At 38.9% G+C, this 26,337-nt stretch overlaps 2 protein-coding genes across 10 annotated transcripts in view; one reads left to right on the top strand and one right to left on the bottom strand.

Moving 5' to 3' along the window:
- LOC126873097 (cuticlin-3) overlaps positions 1–5,802 on the top strand; it is a 72,634-nt gene extending 66,832 nt beyond the window's left edge. Inside the window, exons 6-9 of the mRNA XM_050633623.1 lie at positions 28–233; positions 1,288–1,450; positions 1,628–1,813; positions 2,128–5,802. Coding sequence (XP_050489580.1) covers positions 28–233; positions 1,288–1,450; positions 1,628–1,813; positions 2,128–2,331 — 759 coding nt within the window. The 3' untranslated portion in view covers positions 2,332–5,802. The remainder of the gene's footprint in view (positions 1–27; positions 234–1,287; positions 1,451–1,627; positions 1,814–2,127) is intronic.
- Positions 5,803–7,402: 1,600 nt separating this feature from the next.
- The window catches only part of LOC126873083 (R3H domain-containing protein 1), a 29,592-nt gene continuing 10,657 nt past the window's right edge, over positions 7,403–26,337 (bottom strand). Inside the window, exons 1-19 of one of the 9 annotated variants that reach the window (XR_007692297.1) lie at positions 22,785–23,211; positions 21,784–22,678; positions 20,333–21,596; positions 19,381–19,677; positions 18,605–18,780; positions 18,000–18,280; positions 17,622–17,895; positions 17,116–17,535; positions 16,197–16,803; positions 15,942–16,138; positions 14,782–15,851; positions 14,549–14,702; positions 14,287–14,477; positions 14,030–14,203; positions 13,791–13,953; positions 13,522–13,708; positions 13,228–13,331; positions 12,999–13,085; positions 7,403–12,338 (exon numbers count right to left, since the gene is read on the bottom strand). Coding sequence is in view for 8 of the 9 variants with exons in the window: in XM_050633584.1 (XP_050489541.1) it covers positions 12,289–12,338; positions 13,228–13,331; positions 13,522–13,708; positions 13,791–13,953; positions 14,030–14,203; positions 14,287–14,477; positions 14,549–14,702; positions 14,782–15,851; positions 15,942–16,138; positions 16,197–16,803; positions 17,116–17,535; positions 17,622–17,895; positions 18,000–18,280; positions 18,605–18,620 (3,888 nt within the window). In the remaining variant the exon portion in view is untranslated. Of the gene's footprint in view, positions 12,339–12,998; positions 13,086–13,227; positions 13,332–13,521; positions 13,709–13,790; positions 13,954–14,029; positions 14,204–14,286; positions 14,478–14,548; positions 14,703–14,781; positions 15,852–15,941; positions 16,139–16,196; positions 16,804–17,115; positions 17,536–17,621; positions 17,896–17,999; positions 18,281–18,604; positions 18,781–19,190; positions 19,297–19,380; positions 19,678–20,332; positions 21,597–21,783; positions 22,679–22,784; positions 23,212–26,337 lie in introns of those variants that run through there. The other 8 variants (XM_050633587.1, XM_050633589.1, XM_050633584.1 and 5 more) reach the window with 8 other exon arrangements.

Genomic DNA, 26,337 nt, shown 5'->3' with positions numbered 1-26,337 from the left:
TAAATTGCGTTTTACGTCTCTCGACAGGCAACAGCTCCTATGCCAGGATGCACGATGAAGATCTTCAACGGAGATCCAACGAGGCATCAAGTGGCGGAAAACGTGAAGATCGGGGACCCTTTGACCTTGGTCATTAGCATCGACAAACAGGAAATGTTCGGGCTGAAGATCTCCGACTGCCTGGTGCGCGACGGCTTAGGATGGGGAGAGCAGAGACTCATAAATGACGAGGGGTAATTTTGTCTTGCATATCTTTGGCAAATGTAAATGATAAATATAATATTTAAGAGTATACGATATACATATGTTTCGATGATTCGAAATGTATAAGGTTTACAAGAGATGCCTTTTTTGAAGAACTAACGTTCTGACGAATTACAACAACGTGAAACAATTATATATAATTTAGGTACACAGGTTCTTGTGAGAATGATCAAACCGCATGGGTTTCATCCTTCAGATGTTTAATTCATCGGAAAGATCGAATGTATAGATTCTTATGAGTATGCACTTCAGTCTTCAATAACTGTGGTCCTTTGTTATAAAATGACGAACTAAATCAACTTCCTTTGGATGCTGAACATTGAAAAGAAACGGTGACTAATATATCTTTGTCCAACGATTCACATTTACCCATCGATGAATCAAACCAAACAAAAATTCTCTCTTCCATTTTACTTCGTTTTTCATATTTATTCCATCCGCGGAGACGTTTAATAATAGACAGGATAGCGGACGTAAGAATATTTCTTCGACCGGTACAAATAAATTGTTCGCGTCAGAGCATCGTATGAATTATTCAAGGGTCGGAATTCAGGGTATAAAGCGGGCCGGTTCACTGACTTCTTTTCATAAGCAAATCAGCTGATCCAACCAACAGGTTGCACGCACACTTTCCCTCTTGATTTGTTCGTGCAATTGCAGAATATTCCTAGTATTCGCCTTCTATTTTCATATTGATCGATCTCGAAAGAACAGCCTCTGCAAAGATTATATAAGCAGAGAAAAGTATATGTTAGAAATTTCTGATAGCAAATTATTCATATAATTTCAAAGTTCTGACGCAACACCTGTTTTTCTGAGGTTTATTACCAGAAAACACTTCTCGATTTGATTCGTTCTTCTCGGCACAATGTTTCCTCTCTTTTAAGACTTTATATGTTCTCAGTTTAAACGATCAAATCCGCCATACTCGGCAGACTAAGTATACATAATTATCAATTATTGCAATTAAAAGTATTTTCAGATTTAGCACATCTATATACAAAAACTGTGTTGCTATTACAGTTGCCCAGTCGACGGTGAGATCATGGGACAATTCACGTATAACGAAGATAAGACGGAGGCAAGGGTGAACTTCCAGGCGCATAAATTCCCCTACACAGCCAGTGTCTACTACCAATGCAACGTCAGACTATGTGTAAAACACGGTGGAGGATGCAGCAACACGGTAATCAAAATTCTACCTTTCTTCCTCATAGAAATTCTCTTCCTCGTAGTTGTTGAAAGACCGTTTAGAAAGATTGGGATGAACTATGTAATTGTAACAAGTTGGTTAGAAAGAAGATCCTACGAGGAATCATTTGGAGAAAATCCAAAAGAAATCATCAATATTCCACTGTTGCAGCCACCGGCGTGTAATTTGGTATCCAGACGTCGCAGGGACACTGCCGACGACAACGCAGTGAAAGGTGTCGAAGGCCTGGACGGAGGAACGCCAGCTACCATCGAAGTTTATAGCGGACTATACGTGAACGAAGCCTCGGACGTTGGCTCCAAGTCAGACTTTACCGACGACGTCTTCAGAGAAAGGGTTAGTCGCATTGATATTCCTGTCCGTTACCATTTCCTGGTAAAATTCAGAAACACACGTAACTTCGTAGCTTTCGTTCGTAAGACGTGTGAGACGGAAATATAAATTATCAAGGAAAACACAGTGAAGCAATTTTTAATACATTAGACAGGATGTTCGGAGGAATCTGCTAAAAAATTGAAATCAAAACGCGATAGAAACATGTAGTAGTACAAATGTTAGTTCGTAGAAAATTTAGAAGAAGTTTCGAATCGAAGGAGACAACAATTTACCCATTTTCTGATCCCGAGGAACTCGGCTTATATAATTTGCAGACTATCGACGATCCCGACAACATCTGCATTTCGCAGAGGAGCTTCGCCATCGGCATCGCGATCGCGGGTCTGATCCTCATGCTGGTGGTAGTCGCGGCCATTCTAGCACTGCTGGCCAAGAGACGACACAAGAGCATCTCGACGACGGGCTCGTCCATCTACAGCGGACCTTACACGAACACTGCATATAGTCACAGCAGCTAAGTTCATCCGAACCTCGATATCCTCGAACAAACGAGGTGATTCGAATGAAAGAACGAAAAACTTTAGCTATATGGTAGTGAAGCGAGCGGCCAATCGATACTAATGTCGAGATGGAAATTTTTCCAATTATATCGGTTCTACGTTAGCCTCGGTGCATCGAGGTGTAGAGAATTTAGATGGATTAAACGAGATTTTGCTCAACTGCCGATGCTATTGTTGCTTCTTTGAAGATATAGCTCAGAACCCTATAGGTCCGAACACGTGGTCGAATGTGCTCGATTAAGAGAGAGTGCACCACCTTAAAAATGTTCAAAAATAGGTTGACTCTAAGAATCTTCTTTGGATAATTACGATACAAAGTGAAAACTCCAAATTTTTTCCTAATAATTTCCTTTCTAACTTCGTTTGTGAATTTCGGAAAAGAATTTGGAAACTACCTAAAACCTTTAAGAGAAATACAATATAAGGTTCGGTTTGTTCAAATTGTTAGGGCGGTGTACCTCCTGAATCAAGAAATTCCTGCGTATTTTATTCAGATACGTTTCTTGCCATCCGTTTGATAACTCGTCCCAACAACTGCCCTTTCGAAATTCCCCCAATTGTAAAATTGTTCATAAGAAGCACGTGTTAGAACCTGAGCAGTTTTAGAGAAATCCTAGCCTAGCCAGAGACAACTTGAGATGAATCGACACGAAATCCTTAGGATTAACTTTAATATATACGTTATATTATTATTATTATTTTTATTATTATATTATATTATATTATATTATATTATATTATATTATATTATATTATATTATATTATATTATATACATATTGTATACTAGTCCGGTATACGCTGTCCTAGCTAACCTAGCAGCCGCACTAAAAACAGAAGGCGCACCATATGAATATTCTCTCTGTCTCCATTATCCTGGCAATTTAACTTAATCATCAGCGCAGAACGACTCACTCTAGCGTTTAAGGTGAAGTCGCCAGAGATACTTCTTAAGCGAATCAAACGCCCCAGTGATTTTTAACTACCGTCCTTCTTTTCCTCCTATCCCGATTTCCTAGCCAAGTATTGCATGTTTCTTATCCGCATCTATGACAATTCTTTCTCAATATTTATAGTCACGGTCTTTTCTTTTTCCCAAATTTTGTGGCGAAGGGATAATCCTTGACTCCTGAAACTCTTACTTTCTTAAATTTTCAAATTCTAAGTTTGTTCTATCAGTTACCAATAGACTGTGGATTTTTATGCAAATTTATCTTTCGCTAAAGAAATGAAAGCGAAGGAGAAAATTTTCATTTGCTAAATATTATGGATTAAGTGTTATTACTTTCATGTAAAACGTATCATGTCAACGTATAATCCATTTATCTTACTTCTTTATAAATACAATTAGAACTTCGTTTATATGGACTTATCAAGTATGGACAAATAGTTCACCCATTTTTTCACTTTCAAGCTCCTCGTAAATGCATAACAATCCACACTCTAGTTACCAGTTTGCTTCCTTTACAGAATCTTCGACTATCATCTTAATGAATATAATTTCCTCGTGACAAGCAATAAACAAATCACGAGCACTTAACCAGCTGCTGGCTAATCGATTACAGACAAGTTTCTGTGCATTCGAACGAATCGAGGCTGCTTCGAACAGGCAACTCGGTAAACTTGTATGGGATGCATCGGTTATTACGTGCTTCCGACTATGTGCTACGGTGTTTCGTGAGATTAAGTCCCGTTGCCGCGGGAACGAGGAGAAAAGAATCACGCTACATCGTCCTGTACACACCAAAGATTAAAAAGGTGTTAGATACGCTATCGTTCACAAATATCTGGATACTTTTGTCGATTCGTAGTAACAATATAAGAATTGCAACAAATTGCATAAACTGGCTAATAGCAAGGTAATAATTAGAGACGGCACTGGAAATTATTACAATATTTTTTCATTTTCATTTGCGATATTTAAGATTATTTATATACTATCGATATTGAAATATTAATTGTTCCAATATTTGGTAAACTTCTCTCACAGGTACGAATTACTCTGATTAAATAATATGATGTTTATTAATTATGTAAAGAAAATATGCACAGCTACAGCTATTTGGAAAAACATTTCATGCGCATCAACCGAATATAAAATTTATTTATCGTAATTTTATAATGAATCTTATCAAATACAAGTAAATGTCCAGATACTTTTGAATGGTAGCGTATAAACCAGTGGAACGTCTCCTCGTGTCCATGACCACGGGACATTCGCATGAGTGTGGCAATAAACGAGTGCATAATCCATTATAACGCTTAAACGTAAACTAGTTTCCATTGAATCGAGGTGCTGCTCCGATAACGATGCCCTCTTTTACGGGATACTTCCGACTGTTACCTAGACAATAAATAAGGATAAAATATCTGTTAACGAATGACGTAATTTACGTTCAAATCGGAAGTACCCTGTATAATTGCTTCGTCGTTTCTTCGATTCTTTTACGACCAAAAGCTAATCGATGGACAAGCGTATCTCGTCGTAGAGAATCTAGTGACTTTTTGTGGAAGAAAAAGAATCGAAAAAGAAGTGAGGGTATCGCCGTTTTATTAGTCGCGCGGAGCGTTCTTTTCTTCTTAGTTTTTAATTTGTGAGGAAAAAAAAAGGAGTTACGCGGTCGCGTAAATGGGTCCAACGTGGTGGTGGGTACAGATCGTAAAATTTACATTTAAAGAGAACAGAGGGAAAGAAAAGACAGAATGGACACGCAAACGTAACACTCGTAACCTATAAGCTATACGCAAGAAATTAAGAAAACGGACAGAAAAAAAAGTATAAAAATGTTGATTCGATTTACATGGAACCGCTTGCTCCGACGATTGTCTCTGTACACCTACGATCGCTCATCATAAACTTCAGTTTGGTCAGGAACATCGTACAATAAGAATTTTTATCGTAAAATTATGTTAAACGATGGAAAGTGAAAATTTACTATCATATAAAAGTATAGCTAAAAGATTAAAGTATAGCTAGCCTTGTCTAGAATAGCGCGAAGATGTAGCATGACATCCAACAAAAATTCGTCCAAAAACTCTGTGAACTATCTAAGCTGTATAAAATCTAGGAGATACGACGTTCTTACTTGTAAGATATCTAACTTTTATGAAAAAATAATCGAAAATTCTTTGTCGCGATGTTTCACAAATGTGTAACAAAGTGCAATAATTTCGAGCGATCGGTAGTGTTAAAGAACGTCGTGGATCGAAAGCACTCGACGAATGGTATAACAAACGAGCGTTATCGTTCCGTCGTATTCGTGGCATTGGTTCATAGCGACATTGGGGATAAAAACTGCCTGTATAGAGTTCTTTTTGTAAGGATACGCGATTCTTCACTAGGTCCTGCAATGTTTCTCTGGACCCTTGTCCAAAACTTACAACGAACTTGTGTAAATAACGAAAACGTAATAAATCTTGTAACCATAAACGAACGTAGTTAATTAATACACCACGGGCAAACATTGCGATTTCACTAATAAAATTTATCCTGTCAGTTTTTTAGCGTCCCATAGAAGAAAATCACGACATTAGTCATAGGTGGAAGTAAAATTTAATTTTACTATGAAATTATGAACAATATACAGGGGATGATACTTTACAATTGTAAAACGAATACCCTAACACAGATTTAAATGTAGCATTTACTATATTGTAAACTAACCTCAAGAAATATAACGATAACTTCTTCAATTCTTAAACATGATACTTCACTGAAACAATGACGAGATAAAGATCTATACTTGTACAGAAATTAATGAAACTATCCTATAAATTTTTTAACTATATATCAACCATATAACCGCGATCGTAGCCAATCGGCTCATATTATTTATGATACAATTCATGATTGTATCACGTATAATGATGCAATTGGGAATACCGAATTTAAAGCAAAATGAAGATTCTTACCATTTTGAACCAATATTCTGATGTCGTATGTTAAATTTTTCACATTTACAACGAGCTGCCGGCAGTTGCTTCCTCTTCCCAATGATGTAATTTCAAATCTTAGTTTCAAAATTCACCATCAGAGTGCGGTTGCTTCAGGAACGTATCACGTTCTATAAGCACCCGGATGCTATTCGAATTTTCCTGAAAATTTCCATATCTCTCTGTTTACATGGAAATATGACAAATCACTGTAAATTAATATACTGCGAACCATTTCAGTCATTTTAATACTAGCTGTATACAGAGTATAATTAGATAGTTTCTTTTTAAACGATGACAACGATGAAAACACGAGAATTTTTGTGATCAGCCTCAAAAATTAGAACAAACATAAGAATTCTGTCCGCAATATGTTAATAACTGTTATTATATTAATATATATGTTAAATGTTGATAACAATTGATACAAATTCAGATTCTCACCATCTTGAAGCAATAACACGTTATTGTATATTAAATTTTTGACGAGCTCTGCAGTTGCTTCCACTTTCTAATATGACACCGCGCGAAATGGTGTAATTTCAAATTTTAGTTCACATAGCTACCACAGGACGCAGATAACTCAGCTACGTATTTTGTTCTATTAGTACCCCGATACTGTTCTTTCTCTAAATTTATTTTTGTACAAAATTTTATAATTCGTTAAAAAATTGTTTGAAATATATATACCATTAACAGGACAATTACTTGTGACGATAATATTAATTGACTTATTGAAAAACAGCATATGACGCTTATTCAATCCTTACTGCCGTAACCTTAACAAAAATATTAAATGTCATTCACCTGATGTAATATTTTATTGATGTTTTATTTTATAAAACTGTTTCAATTACGAGAAACTGAATAAAGACTTCAGGGAACTCAAATATAATCTACTTGAAGAAATTTATTGCTGAAAATAATGAAAAGTATACCAAAAAAGAACTCGAGAAGCTACTTATTGGTAGTAGTCAAAAACCATTGAAAAAAGTCAAATTTATTTAATAAAATGATAAAATTTTTTGTATGACTTAACAGGTAACGGAAATAAAACGAATATTAAATGTTAGGAATGATTAAAAAATCTTGCAAAGTATCAAACGAGAGTGTCTTCTTTTTTATTGAATTATATATAATTCGTTTTTGGAAAATATGATATATATATGTATATAATATAACAAGAAATATAATTAGACTGACATGAGTTCTATCAAATTGTCCGGCTCTCTATGATGTTGTGCATCTTTGGGTTGGTAGTATAGCTCTTTTGTTTCCATCATACGATTCCTAATTTCATTCACCTTCTCGGTCACCTTCGTGATGCATATGCATACGAATTCTTCGATTCGTCGTAGGTTTTCTTTTGTTATTCCTCTTTTCTTCCCACACACACTCACTCACGCTTTCCCTCAATCATCTTTTCCCTATGTAACTCTTTGAGGATCAGCCTATGTATATATCCTACATATGCCTTTTACACATACATTTCTTTAAAATTATATACAAAATATGGAAACTCTTTTTCCACAAAATTAATGCAAATCATAGAATTTTTCATACAAAAAAGGACCAAACATTTCAAAGAAAATTTACTCTCTCTGAGACTCAAAGAGTTAACCATCATCTTGACACAGTGTTTGGCCCAATGTTATCAGTGAATACATTTGAATCATCTTCTTATTTCTTAATACATAAATATTAACATTCAACCTTTTCACAGGACAAGAAACGATCTGAAGATATCCTGCACAGAAATCTCAGTCCAAATGAAAACTCTAAATTATAATATTAAGCATAAAGGCACAGCCATCGTTTACTCTTGTTCCACGTGATATGTCGAACGTAAAAGAAACAATCAGGTGTGATCTGGAAAGAATACAAATACGCAAGTGTAGCTCGTCTGAACCTTGTTTGTTGCATTTATATTCGCAGTCAAGATCAATCGACATTTCAGATGTATTCACCATGGGACATCGCATTCCATACTCACTAATTGTGAAAAACGATCTTGCAAGATAACGATTTTTCTTTTTTGATGTGAGACGTCGAGTTCACGCCAACTAGCATCTAAAAAGATCGGCAACGAACGAATCGTCGTCTACTCTTTATTCTGCGTCCCGCACAGTGTTCAATGGAGGAAACGATAAAGAACGATAAGAAAAAATCAAATCAAATCAAAGGGTCGCCGATCTCCAATCCAACGCGCTATTTGCGGATGCGACGCACAAGAAGCGACAGGATGAAGTTGCCAGAACTTCTTTACGCGATTACAAACTGAAAAGCTAACTTGTGTGGCGTTTTAGCCGCGAAAATAATCAACTAATTTACTCTTCTCTTCTCAAAAATAGAAAGTTCCTATCGCTTCTCGTGGAGCACGGATAACAATTGAAAGAGTTTGATTACACTCCTCACATGGCGGAAAAGTTTTAGCCGCGTGCCGGTATTTTATTGGGATCAGCTAATCGTGGCGCAAAAATTAATCAATTTTCAGGCACCCGGTTACACTTAAAGGCTAATGAGTCTTCGACGTGGCGACGCAATCAACGGAAGGTGATCAGGAAGATGCGAGGATCTCCAAACGAAAAAGCTTCGAAAAACTTCATATGCTCATTCTTTCGTACTCATCCTCATTTTCAATTTGTTTGTTTTTTGTTTCATATTCTCTTCACCCTTCATCGTTCATCCTCTCCCACTCTCTCACACACGAATTCTTCATTTTATTCTTTTTTTTAATTCTCTCGCTATCGTCAATCTCCTTTTTTTATGTTGCATACAAAAATAGTAGGAAACGAACGTGAGGTTACAATGACTTTATCACCCGTTCTCTTCGTCGATCGTACATAGTTTTTAATATCCCTTGAGCCCATCATCCGGTAAACGAATGATTTCGTCGATTCTCTCGTTCCTTCTTCGTCCCTCTGTTTTTTTCCTCTTGCATTTCTACAATAGCCCAGGCGAACTTACGAAATCACTTGTGAACAGTGCTCGATACACCTGCTAATCACATCTCTAGACTCTCAACTCTTTCTTCCACAGCGTATAACACATGTGTATATTAAATAAAGCGATTTATTATAAAATAAGAACGCACCGAAAGAAAACGTTCCTGCAGAACGTGTTAAGCGGAACGAATCACGAGCGTGGTGCAACAGCAGATGCATCGAGTTTTCTGATAAAAGCGCATGCGAGCGAAATGAAAAATAAATAAATGTGACTATGCAATTACAATCATGACTTTGGTTCAGCTGCTCCGGTTGCACGACGTAAGCGCGACTGCCTGCAAATAACGCTCGACCATAAATTATATCATTATACACATTATGCACTTCTTTTTCTTTAATCGTATTCTCGCATCTTGTTCTCGTAATTGATTATAAAAATATCATAAAATTACGTAGACTGAATAACATTTGAAAATAATGAATTTCAATGTGGCGAAAAAAAATGGTGAACGTCACTTGCAAGCGGTTTCTCTCCATAATCGATATTATAATCCTGTTTCACATTTTTCCTTTCCTTCTTTTGTTAATTAAGTTTTAGAGAGATTCGTGAACTGTTTTTCTTTTTTTTTGTTGTTTTTTTGTTATAGGTACAATTATCTTCATTAATCACTACGACGACTTTAGGTACGGTTAAACACTACTTTGTTGTGCGCCCATCTCTTTATAATTGAAACATTTGAATAGTTTTAATCCGTCTAATATTTATTCTGCTCAGGTCTCTCTCGTTTCCACTCTCACTTTCTCCCTCTTTTTTTTACCTTTTTTTTCTTTCGGTTCTTTTTAAATCTAGAGATCTTTAGATAAATTTATCACGCTTTCTTATGAAGAAAGTAGTGCCTCTCTTTCGCGTCGCTTGGCATAGGGTAGATAAAAGGTCGCGGTGCGCGCATTTTTTTCAATTAAATCTCATAAAAAGATAGGCACACCCTTCACCTACGTCCTGAAGTACAATCACCGTAAGCGAAGCTTCTGGATGGATTCCACTTGGTATTTCTCATGCGGAGCAACGTACACGCCTTACTAAAAACTTAATAGAAATGATATTTAAAATATTGAACTTAGATTTAGCATTGTTATGGATAGTAGATCGATTAACTAAAAATGAATGTTAATTGCGATATGAAGATCGTCTACGTTGATCCGCAAATGAACTTTTTTCACAGACGGAGACATTATTAATTACGACGATCACGCGTCACCATCACCGCTGCCAAACTAATTACATATTACTTCTTCGTAGAATCGGGCGTGAAAAGTATATCTAATTACGTAGTTCGGATATCTATAGGATTCAGAAGCGTGCTGTGAAGCTTGGAAGACGAATCATAGTTACTGTATGGAGCGTCTGTCGCGTTTTCATGTTCATTCCCCTCGTGGGGAAACCTTACAAAATAATACAGAATTGTCGTTAAACGTGCGCGTCTCGTATCGGCTAAAACTTTACATCAATTCCCTATTTACGGACGATCAACGGAAAAAGAGAAAGAATGGCTTTCTTTTAAAGACGTATGTGAGGTTTTCTTTCGTGACACTAAGCTGTGATGGTTTCGCGCTACTTATCTACTTGTGTCGAACTAGGTATATAGATCCATGTACTGAATACGTTTACATTTTCTCCTCCAGCGATACATTAACTTGTACTAAAGTAATCGTCAGAGATCAGAAGCGTTAGCGAATCTTAGAATGCAGGATATCAGGGAGACGATTATTATGCCAGAGGGAACCTTTCGAATATAAATCGCGTTTATCTCCCTGATGAAACATTTCGTTTACGCAATACTTATATACAATAAATCACGTTGCAAGTATCATTAAATATTCGATGAAATTATGGTTACTCTCGTGTTCGAATGAAAAGAATTGAAAGCTTTCTTGGAAGAATTCACAACTCCATAAAAGGCCGATAACATGAAAAATCTTTTCGATATAAAATTGAGGTAGCAAATAATTTCATTCCTATCCGCGAGTCACAACTGGCAGCAATATTTTTGTTCTGTTCTGTTCTTCCTACTTCTTTCCTCTCTTTTTTTTTTACTTTTTCCTTTTGTCTTTTTTTTTAAAGATTAACGCAACTCTTTGATGGCAGTACACAGAAGAATCAATGAGCAATGATCATTCCTGAAAGAACGTAGAGCCGATCCAGAGATTCTGGCTGGACAGCGTTTGCGATTGCTACTGTAAACGTACTCAGTAACGTGTATTATATAATACTCGTACATTAGTTTTATCGTTATTTATAATGAGGATTTCCTAGCCGGTCGAGAGTGATCCGTAGACCGGGCCAGGCAATCCATGCGTATATATCTGTGTTCATTTTAAAAGTACCTTCTCTTAAAAGTAAATCTCACATTTATATAGTATCTGTAAAACCGCGATTAAAATATCTCCAGATATAATATAATATACTGTATATATAATATATAATAATTGTAATAGTTAAAATTCTGTTCAGTAACTCTGTTCGGTGTGTACCACTGGGTCTATCGTGCCCTACGCCAAAGAACAACGCACAGATTATCCTTCCTTTATGCACTCAGTACATTTTCCTCTGCTTCATTTCTCTCTTTTGAATATTCTGATAATTCAGATTTTTATTATATGATCGGTATGAACGAATTTCAATGTGTCTTCCTTTTCCTTCTTCTTTATTTTATGTTAGTTTCATCGGTCACCGCATTTTATCAAAAGAGATGTATAACATTTTCATTTTTATCTTAGGGGTGATTTTCAATCTTGTTTGTTCCTTTTTCGATTTTTATAATACGTGAATTTTTATATTCTAGTAGTGTGTGCTTTTTATATTTCTTTTCTTTTAGATATTTAATTAAAAGTATTATTAATATTAATAATAAGAATCATGTATGCATAGCGGTAAACCACGAGCTGCTCATTCAGTTCTTCTCAATTAGCCTGTAACGATATAATTGTCTTTTTCTTTACATTCAGCACTGATCCTCTTCCAAAATTGGCCCGGGTACTTAATATTGTACCAGTTGGTTTCGGCGGGTGATTGTCACCTTCACGGTCCCTGAAATTAAAAGATTATTTCTGAGAGCAGCGCAGGCTTCCATTATCGATTCTCGTGATACAATGCCAGTGAATTGTTGTTGTGCAAATCAGGATTGCGTTAAACGAATGTCATTAATATATCATATACATATACATATATCAGCCGATCTAAAGCATAGTTCCATGTATAGAGAAAATAGAAATCGCACGATGAATTGCAAATGTATCGTATAACTGTAGCTAATATAAAACAAATATAAAGAAGAAATTTTAAAAACATGTCGCTTCTGAATCAAAAATTTACCACGATATGTTCGTTTAAATCTATGTATATAGTCCGAGGGTGATTTAAGAAAAAAGAAGTGAAACAAAACTTAGAAACTCGTTGTGCAACAAACGCAATATGTTTGCGTAAATAGATGAGCAAAAAGTAAATATTCCTACAGAAACCTGTGCGCGTGAGTGTGTAAGCGTACAGTGCTACAGTCATATATGCTCTGAAAATTGATGCTTCCTATTTTTTTTTAACCTTGAAAAAGGTTCATATATAATGCAATAATCTTCAGTGACTTGCGCGTCAACAGGATACACTAAAATAGGAAGTATTTTCCAGGCACACTTTTCACACGAACAACAAATATCGACAAAGCGAAATCAACGCATGTGAAAAAGCACCTACGTTACAATGTAGATACCGTGTGTTCTTTTTGTAGTATTTTATACTGAAGTTCTGTACCTTATATCATATTGTCTTCCACAGGTTTCGCTTTTAAGGAGATACAAGAACGTGTCAAAAATTGTGTCACATTTCATTCTTCATAAGCGAAACAAAAGTAGAAAGTAACAGAACTTTCAAGCAACGTACCGAGCGGACATCTAACTAATTAATGGATAATATCGGTTCTTACCTTCTCTGATATCTTTCGGAACGTTAGACGAGAGCGACGGCATGGAAGGAGTCTGATAAAGATTGGGCCGCACGCCTGTTGGTGGCAACGATGCTACTTTGGACCTAACGAGCAATTTATGTTACCGCTTCCTTTTTCATTTTAACACACTTTCGATACTTTGATAATGTTAGAGTAATACAATAATAAAATTAGTGTACTACTTCTTCCTACATTTACAGAACACCAGTACAGCGACATTCTCTATGAATAATTGATTAATTCGATATAAAATAATAAAGATTGATAAATTACCTCTGTTTACGAATTTTCTGATTTCTTCCATCAAACGAGGTTGGTGTACCAGCGCCTGAGGTATTCGACGAATAAGAAGGCGGTCGGTACGGTCGTGGACAACCTTGAACAACAGGTGGTGATGGTACTGGTGCATACTGCAACCGTGGATTGGCTGGTACTGCGGGATGCATCAATCTCATATCTCCTATAATAATAAATAATCAATAAAGTAATGAAGAATGCTCGACTATAATGTAACAGAAATGCATAAAACGAATGCATTATACCTTGTACAATATGGACACCCTGATACATTGGCAGTGGGTAGCGTGGTTGGGGTTGTGCGCTTCTGTCCCCGCTCCCACTTCCGAACAGCTCGTGTGCTGGAGTCGGCGACCTGCTAGTTCTCTGAGAGTTACCTGGCGTTGAAGCTCGTACACCAGCAACAACCTAAGATGTCAATTGAACAATTTTCATCATTAACTTTTTCTGATTTCGTTCGATGTAACTATCTTAAAAAACCCACAGGAACATTTTGCCTAAAAACGAGATTGGGAACCAGCGCGGGAGTCATATAAGTTCCAGGAGGTGCAGGTGATGTGCCATTGTGTCCGACTTGATGGCCAAATGTTCCATTGGATACCATCGTTGGTGGCGGATAGCTACCAGAGTTGACGTACATCAGTGGCATTCCAGGCATCTGTAAATTCATCGATTATAGGACTTATAGATTGATCTTAAGATAACTAACAATATTTTTAAATTATATGTAATAATGGCTACCTGATTAGAAGTCGGAGTATTTGGTGGTGTCGGCACTCTGTACATGACAGGTGGTGGTTGAATCGTCGTTTGACCTGGAGGATAATACGTAGGTACCATATGAACTGATGGTTGATACGTGTAATCCCCTGGTCCTGGTGTTACAGCGGGCATTGAATTGTAAGGGACTGGATAACTAGCCACGTAATTAGCTAAGATAGAAATAACATATTAAATAATTATCATATCGTAATTAAGAAGAATCTTGAAGAAGTTCACTTACAATTTGATTGGCTCGGAGGAGTCATAGTTTGTGCATTGAAAGAATAATTTGTCGTAAATCTCTGTTGTTGATGCAATGGCTGTCTATCACCTGGACCCTGACTGACTGAAAGTGCCGCACCAGGCGGAGGTACGAAGTACATCGTCTGTTGTGCCTACAGAAAAAGAAAACAAAAGTAAGGAATTAATATAAAGTTATATTAGAAAATATAATGAAGCCGTAAAATTAAATACCGGTACAGAATTAGGTGGTGGTTGCCAGTAATTCTGCGGCATCGTCTGCACATTTTGAACTGCTTGATTTGTAGATGGTTGCGATTGTGGGTAAGAGTGCGGCGGCGTAGAATGGTTATCACCAGTCACGCGTTGATCGTAGATGCTCATACCCATAAAATATCCGGACAATTCAGTTATCTCCGTTGTCTGCGACACTGGTCCTTGTTGCACAGGTACTGCATAATTCGCGTAAACCGAATTCTGATTAAATACATCACCCTGACCATTGTTTTGAACGTTCGCCTGATTTTGACTCGGATGAGGAGCCATCATCACAGTCTGTTGTCCCACAGAGGGTGGATAGACACCTTGATTATACGGTTCTGAGGTAGGTACGTAGGTCGTGTATGGTTGAGCTGCTTGGTTGTGATTGCAAGTTTGCACTGTCGACGATGATTTGACTAGAGTTTGTTGCTGCTGCGGCTGTTGTTGTTGCTGTTGTTGTTGTTGCGGTTGTTGCAATGATCCTGGATTCTGTTGAGGTGGCGGCGTGAACGGCAAACTCGGTGATGTCGCCGAGTTCGTCACATGAGTCACTGCTGTTGTGTTACCACCGTTGTGCTGCTTAGTCTGCGACCTCTTTTTATTTTCGTTCTTTGTGTTATTTTGTGTTATTTTGGGTGGCTCGGATACTTCTACGGTCTTGCTGGGCGACATGTTATTCCTTTCGTTTTCGTGCGGCAATGCAGCAGTATAAAATTTTGGTGGGTTCTCTGGGTCGAAGCGGTAAATCGAACCATCTGGATTGGTATACGGCTGATTCGTTTGCGGATTTATGATTATGCTACCTGGCGGTACACTGGATATACTGGTAACCGCCCACATCACCGTTTGATTATTCGATTCCGGAGAAGCGAGATCCTGACTAGATACTTGGGTATGACTGCAGGTCATGGTTGCCACAGGGGATGGCGAAGGAGACGGCGATATCGTGGCATCGCTGCGTTGGCTTTGCGATTTATAGCCGCTACTCGAAGGACTTAGTCGTGAACACATACTAGCACCTGAGTCTGCAACAGATTTAATCTCTAATTTATAGACATATTTCACGCCATAAAACTTATGCGTGTAGGGAAGGACTTACAAAAGGGTATATTCGTAAAGAACTGAGCACGAACCTTGCTTCATAAGGCGAGCCCCAGCACTATGAGTGGATGTAACACTGTCCCCTCTAGAAAGCATTCCCCTGGTGTAACCACCGAAACTAAAGGACTTGGAAACAGATGGCCTCAATACGGATCCTCGACAGGATTCTCTTCCATCGAAAGATTCCCCTTTCAAGAGCTTCGTTTGCCTATTACATACGCAACATAGCCTTCTTGTTACATTAGATAAGTACAACACACAATAAAAACTATTATTACAGTATTTACCTCATCGTATGATCCGAAGGATGTAACAAACGATATCTCGCAGAAGCGTCAGAACTTTCTGAAGAAGACCAGTAAGGCCAGGAAGTAACTTCGCTACTTTCTCCACTGCTATCTTTAAATATTCTTCGTCTGGCACGTTCATACTCCTCCTCCCTTTCCTCGAAACTCTTACTCTGTCGGCAATAATCGCCAGATAATCTGTCAGGTGACTTAAAATTGAAATTGTCTTCGAATGAGCTAGAATCTCTCTTCAGAATACTTCTTCGTGGTTCTTCAGACAGAATCAGATCGTCTCTGATGTGTTCCTTAAAACGAGTATTTGGAATTCGCATGTTTTTCGTTCTGGTAACTATCACGCTGGAACCAGACTGATCTACGTTATGTTCCATGCCAAAGTAAGCTGCCACGCGATGCACTAGCATTCTGTTGTAAGAAGACATGTTTGGAAACTTATGACAGACTTTCTGCTTGTCTTTTGCGAATTCTATCAGATCTTTCTCGATTTTTAATAGCACCGTGCGATCCTTCTGGTTACGATTTATAGTTTCCGCGATGAAATGCTCCAGATCTATTCCAGTACTGTCCGTATACAATTCTGTACTACTATCTATGAAGAAAAGAAAGATTGTTTCGCCTCAAGATCAAATAAATACTTGAAATAATAATAGCAGGACAGCTGCAATAAGGGATTAACTTTGCTTTCTTAATTTAAGTTTCTATATGGCGATTAGACTGCGAATTTTTCAAAATGCAAATATACAGAGTGCACCCAGTATACAAGAAATTATAATATTTAGTACGTGTAACAAATCTTTTCTACATAGGCACCATTTCTCTAGTTGTGTTCATATAAATATCAATTTGCATAAACATCCGCACTCTAATAGTTACATTATATTAAAAATTGGAACACACGCACCTCGTGAGAGGCAAGGAGACGCGCTGTCAAAGCTACCCTGAGAGGAATTCTGATGCCTCAGCTTGTGCCGCGAGCTAGGTCTGCTCACGGACAAGGTATTGCCGCACTGCGTCGAACACTGGTTGTTGCAAATATTCAACGTATTTGGTCTACGTTGTTCCATCTTCTGCTGATTGTTTTGCGCGTTTTGAGCCAGATTGGTACTCTTTGGCGAGTGTTGCAACGCCTGCCCAGCCTTCGACGGAGACACGGGCGTCTGAAGCAAGCCGGGTCGTTCATTTTGATTGTTCTTTACGCAATTATTGCATTTTTGAATCACGTGCGAGCCTGTCATCTTGGAACGTTGGTTCTCCGACTTATTGCCGTTCGTTGGAGAGGTATTATTCTTTGGTGAGTGAATTTGGGAGGGACTAGATTGACCTGCGATCAAGATAAACTCTGTCTGTCTTTGCTGTAGTAACGATAAAGTCCTGTTAAAAGCTCATTCGTAAATGAATGAATATTACCATTTCGTGACGGAGCTCGACAGGTAGGTGAAGTGGCTGTATTACGCATTTGTTTGGGAGATTGATTCGGGCAAAGATTACTGTTGAACATTGACTCGTTGTTATTAAGCTTCACGTTAGTGGAATTTGGAGACAGGTTGCCCACGAACTTCTTTTCACCGTCCACCGACTGAGGGCTATGTGGAGACGACGAACCGTTGTGTGGCTCCCTTGGGGGAGACGTCGACTCTCTCATAGCATGGCTCCTGACCAGCAACTTAACTTTCGTATTCGTCTAAAAAGGATTTTACGCTCGTATAAACACATATACTTCAGGAAATAGAAACTAAAAACTGGGATATTTTCATAGTGGGATCTTCAAACATATCAGACACGTACCCTGGTACGAAAGTTCTTGTTCTCTGAGTCTGATTTGTCAGGAGGACAAGAGGGCGAGCTGCGGTGGAGAGAATTCTGTGTAGGAGAAGAGCTGACATTCGGATTGGCATTCCCGTCTATCATATCCGACTCCGAGCTGTTCTGATATGATGTATTGGAGCCACTTATGACGAAGCCTTGCCTAGAGGATGGCAGTGAGGGCATTCCTCCTCGCACCACCACCGTGGGACTCTCAGGTCGGCTATGCGACCTGCTGCCTTTATGCACCACTATACTTGGTACTGAAACAACCAAAACGCAGTTCTGGCTACGTTCCTTCAATCTTGTTTATCAAAAAGACACCTAATCCTTGTAGATAGATTAAACGTTTCATTTAGCATCGGCTAAATCGTGTATCTTATCCAAAGTTGCTTCGTCCAGCGCCGTTTCGTAGACCTCTATGTATTATATTAAAGTACACTCGTTCACCGAGAGAAAACGGCAAGCAGACAAATTTCTTGGAAAGATTTGTCAGCCACGCGCGCGTGCTCTGTTGTCGAGTAAATCAGGATTTAGGAGGAAAAGCAACGAGGAGCAGAAAAATCGTGAGCCTGAATAACACTTACTCTCCAGGCGGGCCATGTGTTAAATGCGTCATGGGGTTACGGTGCAGGACTCTGCAACTGGTGGGTTCAAACAGGTGCAACTGGGTTAGTACGTGAATCTTTCGGGTGACGTGCAGCTCGTAGGGCTGATACAAGGAGCCAAGTCACTGCACGTCCACCTTCCAACATCGTACACTCTGTAAGCAGATACAACACAAAGGTAATGACTTATTTAAAAAAATTGGGATCCCCGTTATAATCGAGGACAAAATGAGAAGAAATAATTAATAAGTATTTTTATGGATTAACGAGTGATTTTCAATTTAGTATGTTAATCAAATCTTGCTCACAAGTTATCTATCACACTTTGGTGCATACAAGCGGTGTTACACGTGACAAAACTCAATCACTTTGAGTTAGAGAATATTTTTATTAGAACAATGCCTCCCAAAGATTAACGAACTAACTTTCGTAGATACACGAACTATCTTTTGTTTGGGAAACAGTGTGAAGCAAAATTAGCATGCGCAAGTACGGACTAACAATTAGAAACATCGTATTCTGGAGGTTCTATGTGCTAAAAGCGTATGTTCGCTGGAGTACATACGATTACTATTAAACGCGCGTACGTTCACAAATATCGTTGCTCACTGACAACAACTATGTTCTTTGATTTCGTGCAACCTGCACTTCGATTTATAAATCGTCTATCTCTGGATGGTAAAAGAAAAAAAAACGATGTCAGTAAAGGGATGAATCAGCGATCTTTCTTTTTTGCTAGTAAAACCACAACCAACCTCCAGAGGCCAATCTCCATGACGATTAATTGACAAAGAGTAGGAATCATCGCGACAAAGTGACTCGAAAACACGGCTACGTCTTCGTTCGAGACATCCTCTCTTTTTCTCTTCTCTCTTGACCAAACTCAACATTATTCACAGTCTTGAATCCAAGATAAACCAAGCACGATTCACTATCAGCTTATCGATCATCGTCGTCGAAATCTATTCTTCGCCTCGTACACCGAAACCCTTTCACCTTTCACGATTCTTAATTTCTCTTTTTCAAAGCTTCGTGGTTACACTCGTAAAGCTCTAAAAAAAATTAATAGGAAACATAAGGATTAAACTTTAGATCCATCGAAGAACGCTGGAATTATTCGAATAAACTTGTGTGTTTCTTAAGGTGGCCGACGGTCGACGTGATAAGAATTCAGATAGGTCAGTTCCCGATATTCTCGATAAGAGCAACGAAACGATACGTAGAAACTTTTTCCAAAAATACCCAGACGCGTAAACATAAAATCGACCCGATATCACTGGTTTTTTTCTCGACTGGGCGCAGTGGTGGCTCACGGTGCCAAATGAAGTTTTCCAAACCAAATTAAGTAGCAAGGGTTAATGCGGGTTAATGATCGACTGGACGTCCAAGATCGATCAACTCGATCACTTGCGTAATCTGAATAGATCATCGAACGATTCTCTCGAGCGTTTAGCTTTCATCGTGCTCTTCTCTCAACCTGTACCCTCGACACGTTAAAACTACCACTATGCGAACTAGGATTAAGAATATCCTACAGTTGCGGAATTAATTGTCGACATAGAAATGCAAAACGATCAGGACACTCGTAAACAAATATCTCGAGACCGACCAACGAATAAGACCGCTCGATTTCCGTGCACAAGATCCATCGTAGATCGTGCCTCGCGACGACCTTCCACCCGCGATTCCCTCTCGTTTTTTTCGTACCGTAAACCGGACGCACACGTTGGCCGGGCTCCACGGCGTCTCGAAAATAGCAATACACTCTTTCTCTGTCGGCCTGTGATCCCTTCTTCGCCGCTATCTCGAGCACCAGTCGCGACAGACAACCACCGCGTCTCTTTCTTACGGTGATCCATGGTCCCCCGCGAACTGAGCCACCAGCACGGTCATCTTCCAGCAGGAAGAGGGTACAAACGTGGAAAGAAAAGCAAAGGGGGTCGTGATGGAAGGGCCTGAGAAACTGTCGCTATCCAATCGAGTCGAAAGAATGAAAAGAGGGTTGACAAGAGGGAAAAGAAAGATAGACTACACACAGGAACACACGTAGAGGAGACCCGGACCAGCCACAATCTATCGTGTGCAACGGTACGTCGCCACGAAACCGCTTTGCGCGAGAGACTGAGAGAGAAACGCGGCGCGGTCCCTCGAATCGCGGACTCGACGAGGAGAGCGATATCGAGAGCGCGCGAGACGGACTCTGTCAGGGGGAGGGACAGAGTAAGAGAGGTAGAGAGAACGATTCAGCCATCCAGAGATCCAGAGAAGGGGATGGAAAGGGTAGAAAAAAAAACGAATACAAGGGGAGAATTGAAAAATTCCCGACGAAGATGGGAAGGAAGGGGACATGAGAATGAAGAGCGAGAAGGAATGGTCTTGGGCAGAGCAGAGGAAGAGAGAAAGAAGAGAGTCCGTGCGCCGGGCAAGTGCACGCGTGCGCGTATTTCGAGTGTACCGGGTGTCGAGTGAATCACTGTTTTACGGTGATTTTAATTATCCTACGCTGTACATTTTACGATGAAATTATGATTTCTGAACCATTTCAATACAATACAATAATTTGCCAACTAATAACGATATCGAATTGAGCAGCCATAGTTTACAAGTTATACAGGCTTGTATTTTATAATTTTAAAATCTGTCGCTGAATAAAAATCAGTTCGTAAAATACTAGAAATCGAAATTCGTAAAATTCGCTTGCAGAGTTTCATTCGCCTCGCTACCAAATTTGGTGCTGATACGCAAGCAAATTTATTAGCGTTAACTTGTAACGCTAATTCGTAACTTGTAACTTGTAAAATTCTATTAAGGACAATATTCCAATTGCGCAAGAGAATCCTGGTACCCTAAGATCTTCCAGCCTATATTTTGGAAGTATTTCGTGTCAGCTCGAAGCTTTAAAATAGTACAGGAACATGATCTTGGTAGTGAGAGAGTAACACGTACAGAGACAACAGCTTCGTGAGAGAATCTGGGAAATTAAATTTGGAAAATTAATTTCTATACTGCTTCTATTTGATCTAGAGACTTCTGAAATAGCAGGATCAGAGAAACGAAAACTTCCTATGAAAGTTGGACATTTCCTTGTTTTCCTCAACCATTCACAGGTTTTCAAATACTGTTTCCGGATGCATTTTATGCAACTTGCAAACATTTACCTTTTAAACTATAGAACGTTGATTTCGATAGAAATGATCGATGCGGTTACTGTTAATCGTTCCTGGATATGCACCGATCACACGATGGTAGAAAGTACTAGAAAGTTACAAATTGCCTTTGCAATACACACGCGAGCTTACTGATAGAGCCCAGATAGCCAATTTCATTGCAAACCTCAACTGCTTCCCTCTTCCTGTATTTTTCCGTTCGTGCCTTTTAGCTCTGATCCGCTGAAAAGCTCCTCGTTGAAAAAGGACACTTTAAAGAGCTATCTGTACTCGTGGAATTTTCTTTTCTAAAATGATCTCGAGGATGCTTCTTCGATGCTACCAATATATACTACTGGATAATTAAAATGGCAATTAAAAATAGAGAAAAATCGGAGAAACAATTTATGCAGAAACATCGATCGACTTCGGTTGTTCATCTAAAAGCCGTATTTCCGTTTCCAGAAGTAAATTCATGCCTGATAATTGCAAGATATAGTAGGTGAGTTATAAAACTTTTACTACCCCATATTCGCAGGATCACGTTTCCGTGGAAACTATCATAATTTTCTAGACTATAATACGTGTCCCTGTGTGGGTACGTGTGCACGTATGATTCGCTGCGAATGGTGTCTATGACCCATATAACACGCCCAAGCGTAACTAGGTCATGCACCTCTGTATCCCCTGGAATAATACAGGGTGTCCTCCTTTGAAGAAAGAACTGGGTCTCCGGTATCGGTTAAACGAAAGTAAAGAAACAAAAAGGGAAAAGAAGGTACAATACCGTCCATAAGTATTTCAGTACTCCTTGGTACACTCTCAATGTACCGCAAATATGTAAAACGTACTTCGAATGAAATTCTCTGACTAATTAATTTTCGTCTCGTACGTTATCTCAGGCAACCTACAAATATACCGGCAATTAGCAGACGTTGATAAAAACGGTATTTATTAATAGGAAGAATGAAGCAATAATTGAAGATGAATGAAAACTGATCCTGCAGAGTCACCTGAGTTAAGTGATTTTAAATTGGGATCTTGGGCCAAATGAGATCAACTATCCACTAGTTTCTAAAGGTTTATATAAATTTCATGCGTTCGTTATTCAAATAGACATAGAACTTGAATGATGTAGATACGTATATTTTTCTTGTCAGTTCCAATTTAGCAGATCATTGGGGCTCGATGCAAGAAGCAAAGAATCAAACGCTAGAAAAATGTTGTTCTATTAAAAAAAAAATTGAAAATATTACAAGGATATGAACGTTTTAATCGAATTGTACCAGCTGTTCAAATACTTATGGATGGTAATGTACGTTCCTTAGTTTCACAGGGTTACGTTGGAACGAAGGTTAAAACATACTCTCGAGCTACTTTCAGGCTAGTTGATGGCTTCCGGCACGCGACAGCCTAGGCTATTCCTCCCGATGACGCATCCTGAATCAGACCAAAGGACGTCGATGCCAGTTTATTCCGTGAGATGACGACAGAGGAGGGCTAAAAAGGCCAGAAGGTGCGTTTGGTTTACCGATCTCTTTCCCGTTGCACCCTCAAAAATGTATGCGTCGATCGATCTGAAAACGATACTTGGAAACGCCGCGAAAGAGGAAGAGGATCAGTTTGCACAAATTAACCCTGCCACTATCCAAGGAACAAGCAGGGATCGTTCGTTGAATATTTAACGGGGGTAAAAAATGTGAAACGAAAGTAGGTCGACTATTATCAGTGGAACAGAATTAATCGCGCCTCTGTGCGCAAATTATTGGACCAGCACGAATGCTAATTAATCGATCATTCGAATTTCGGCTGTAATACAGTCGTTGGTTCCAATATGAACGAAATTCTAAAGCCAAACTAATCATCTCCATCTTTCATTAATTCCGTAATTTCATTACATAAGTACATGGTTGATTCTTCAAGAGAAATGATTTAATAACAATAGTCACTAACTTTGCATAACGGTACGTCGGCACAGAATTCTGTTTAAAAAATAGTATCATCACTTTCTTGTATTTTTCAACTTATGAAACTGACCAATGTGGTTTCCGGATAATTCGTACAAGACTATGCTTACATGGGATGCGTCGCCTGATCAACTATCTCTCTAACCACTGAAGCATCTGAAGATCGAAACGTACATACACATGTAGTCATGATTTATGATACACACGAATGCTGGCAACAATTTGAACGAAACGCGTGTAATATATTTACAAAAAATTCCTACAAACGTTCGAATACTTTCGCGAGCTACTGTATGTATGCGCACGTGTGATCGTTCTTACGTAATCGTTAGAACGTTAATCAGAAAACGCGATTTCCATTCCAGAATGCAAAGTACCAGAAAGCTTAAAGCGTCCGAAATATGGCCTTGGATAAGAGAGAGTGTACGATCATTGTTAAAGGAAGAAAAATTTTCGCGCGCACGAGGAACCGCTCGTAAAACCCAATTCCAGGAAGTAACCTAATTCCTGCGGGAGGGATGACCCAGCCACGAGGAGGCAGCCGGAGTACGGTAGGATATTCTGCAGGAGGACGGGATATATGGGGGAGGTTAGAGGCCGCCAGGGGGGCACGTTCAGTTTAGCAATACGTGCCAGTCCGATGCACCCCTTGTTGCCATGGAAACGACCTACTCTCCCTGGACAGACGCATCGGCCACCCTCCGCGTGTTAAACATTCGAATAAGGATATCTCGCTGCTCTTTGAACCTCCCCTTTACTGCTTCTGTCCTTTTTCGACAGAAAACTGCTCCTTCGTCTATAATCCATATCATTGCCCATTTGGGGTACCGGAACTTTGCTTAAATAGTTTGACGATTCGGCAGTTTTACTTCGCAAGATCAATGATCGTAATTACCTCGCAATCAGTTGTGGCTACCGTTCTCCCAAAAAGATTATGTCTTGCGAATTTTGCGCAACATATTATTGGTTTACGCAGCGATATTCTTTCAAATGGAGACCATTCTTCGGAGACTAATAGCGACACAGGAATTGAATCAACGCGTTCTATCTGTACCGCAGATAAGGAGAAATTCATCGCGTCATTTTATAAAACGTGAAGCAGTATTTTGGAAGTTTCGGAAGAACGAAACAGCAATATGTAAGAGTTACGTAGAGGCAACGTTATTAGAAAACGTGTACAAAGTAAGTCAGCGTTTTGTTAGAATAATGCATGGAGTCCATTATACGAATCAGAGGAACGAAAAGAATTTCTACGATTTGAGAAGGAAAACAAATCGTCATAGCGCTGTTAATGCGGAAATTTATAAAATATACGATCTACATAGAAGAAGCGACGAAAGGGATATTCTTGAAATGTGTCGAAGATATTCATTGGGGCAATTTCTTGCAACTCTCTTCGCAATCACAATGCGAGTTCAACAGAATTCAATAAGGCAATTTCTTTAAAAAGATATTACGAATGAAGCGTTGGTAAATCCCTCGTGAGAAATATTATCAGACATTTTCCCAATATCCTCTCGCTCTTCTTAAGTTTTCGCACAGTTTCTACAACAGCTTCTTATAGCGGCTTTTGAAATAAAAATATGCGTAGGATTCTCGTGAACGATCTCCTTCGTCGTTCGAGAGAAAGGCACAAAACTCGGAAGAACCTTCGATACTTCCGCATAAACAAGTTATTATAAGGAAGTTCGAGAGACGTTTTAGGGTCCGCGTAAATACACACGTGTCAGATCTTCCAGCATGCCGGAGATCGGCTATCGTACGCGTGCACCGCTGCGACAGCCGATGATTCATATGGTGGAACTTCGTCAAAATTTGCCAGCGTCGTTGGCAACAAGGATTTTTCATCGGATAGTAAATCACGAGTCAGCCCGGAACTTCAATTGAAGCGGGCGCTTCTTCTATAAATATCGGATCCCAGTCATCCCAGTGTCCACCGAGCTACGCTTCCGGTGTCATTTTGCATTTCTTGGAAGCTGTTAAAGTATCATCTAACTTGTTTCCGATAGAAAACCTTTTCAATCTTCAAGAGTAAAAATACAAATTTCCTCCGTCATGCAATTCGCCATTTTCTTCGTCTAATGAATACTTTGTCCGTTGCTCTTTAATCATCGCAAGACTCTGACAAATTTCTTTGACACGAAATTTTAACCAATACAGAGCAAGGCCGTAATATGTTTCTTTTCATGATACAGAAAAGATATGAAAATTAATAGCAAAGAGACGAGAATCTTGGAAACTTTTGATTACACGGCATGCGCGTTTTACTCGCGAACCGTGAACGTTTTTGATCAATTCCTCAAGAAGAAAATCCTTCGCTTGTTTCGATTAGTTTTGACTAGAATTAATTTCCTACGCCGTCCATGAAAATATTTCTACAAGATTCATGAACCAAGGAAAATTATAAATAAAGAGAACATCTCTTAACATCATACGGAAATATTTCCACTTTAAAAATATAATTACTCGTCATTACGAAACCACTATAACAAATGCTCTGAAATCTATACACGTCGCTATATGTATCTTTCGTATCTCATACCAGAAGTGCAGAAAATCTTGAGGATAAAAAGCTAATTATTTTCTAAATCGTTTCTTT

This window comes from Bombus huntii, chromosome 14 (assembly GCF_024542735.1).
Source record: "Bombus huntii isolate Logan2020A chromosome 14, iyBomHunt1.1, whole genome shotgun sequence".
NCBI classification, from domain to species: Eukaryota; Metazoa; Arthropoda; class Insecta; order Hymenoptera; family Apidae; genus Bombus; species Bombus huntii.
This window is presented reverse-complemented; position numbering and strand designations above follow the sequence as displayed.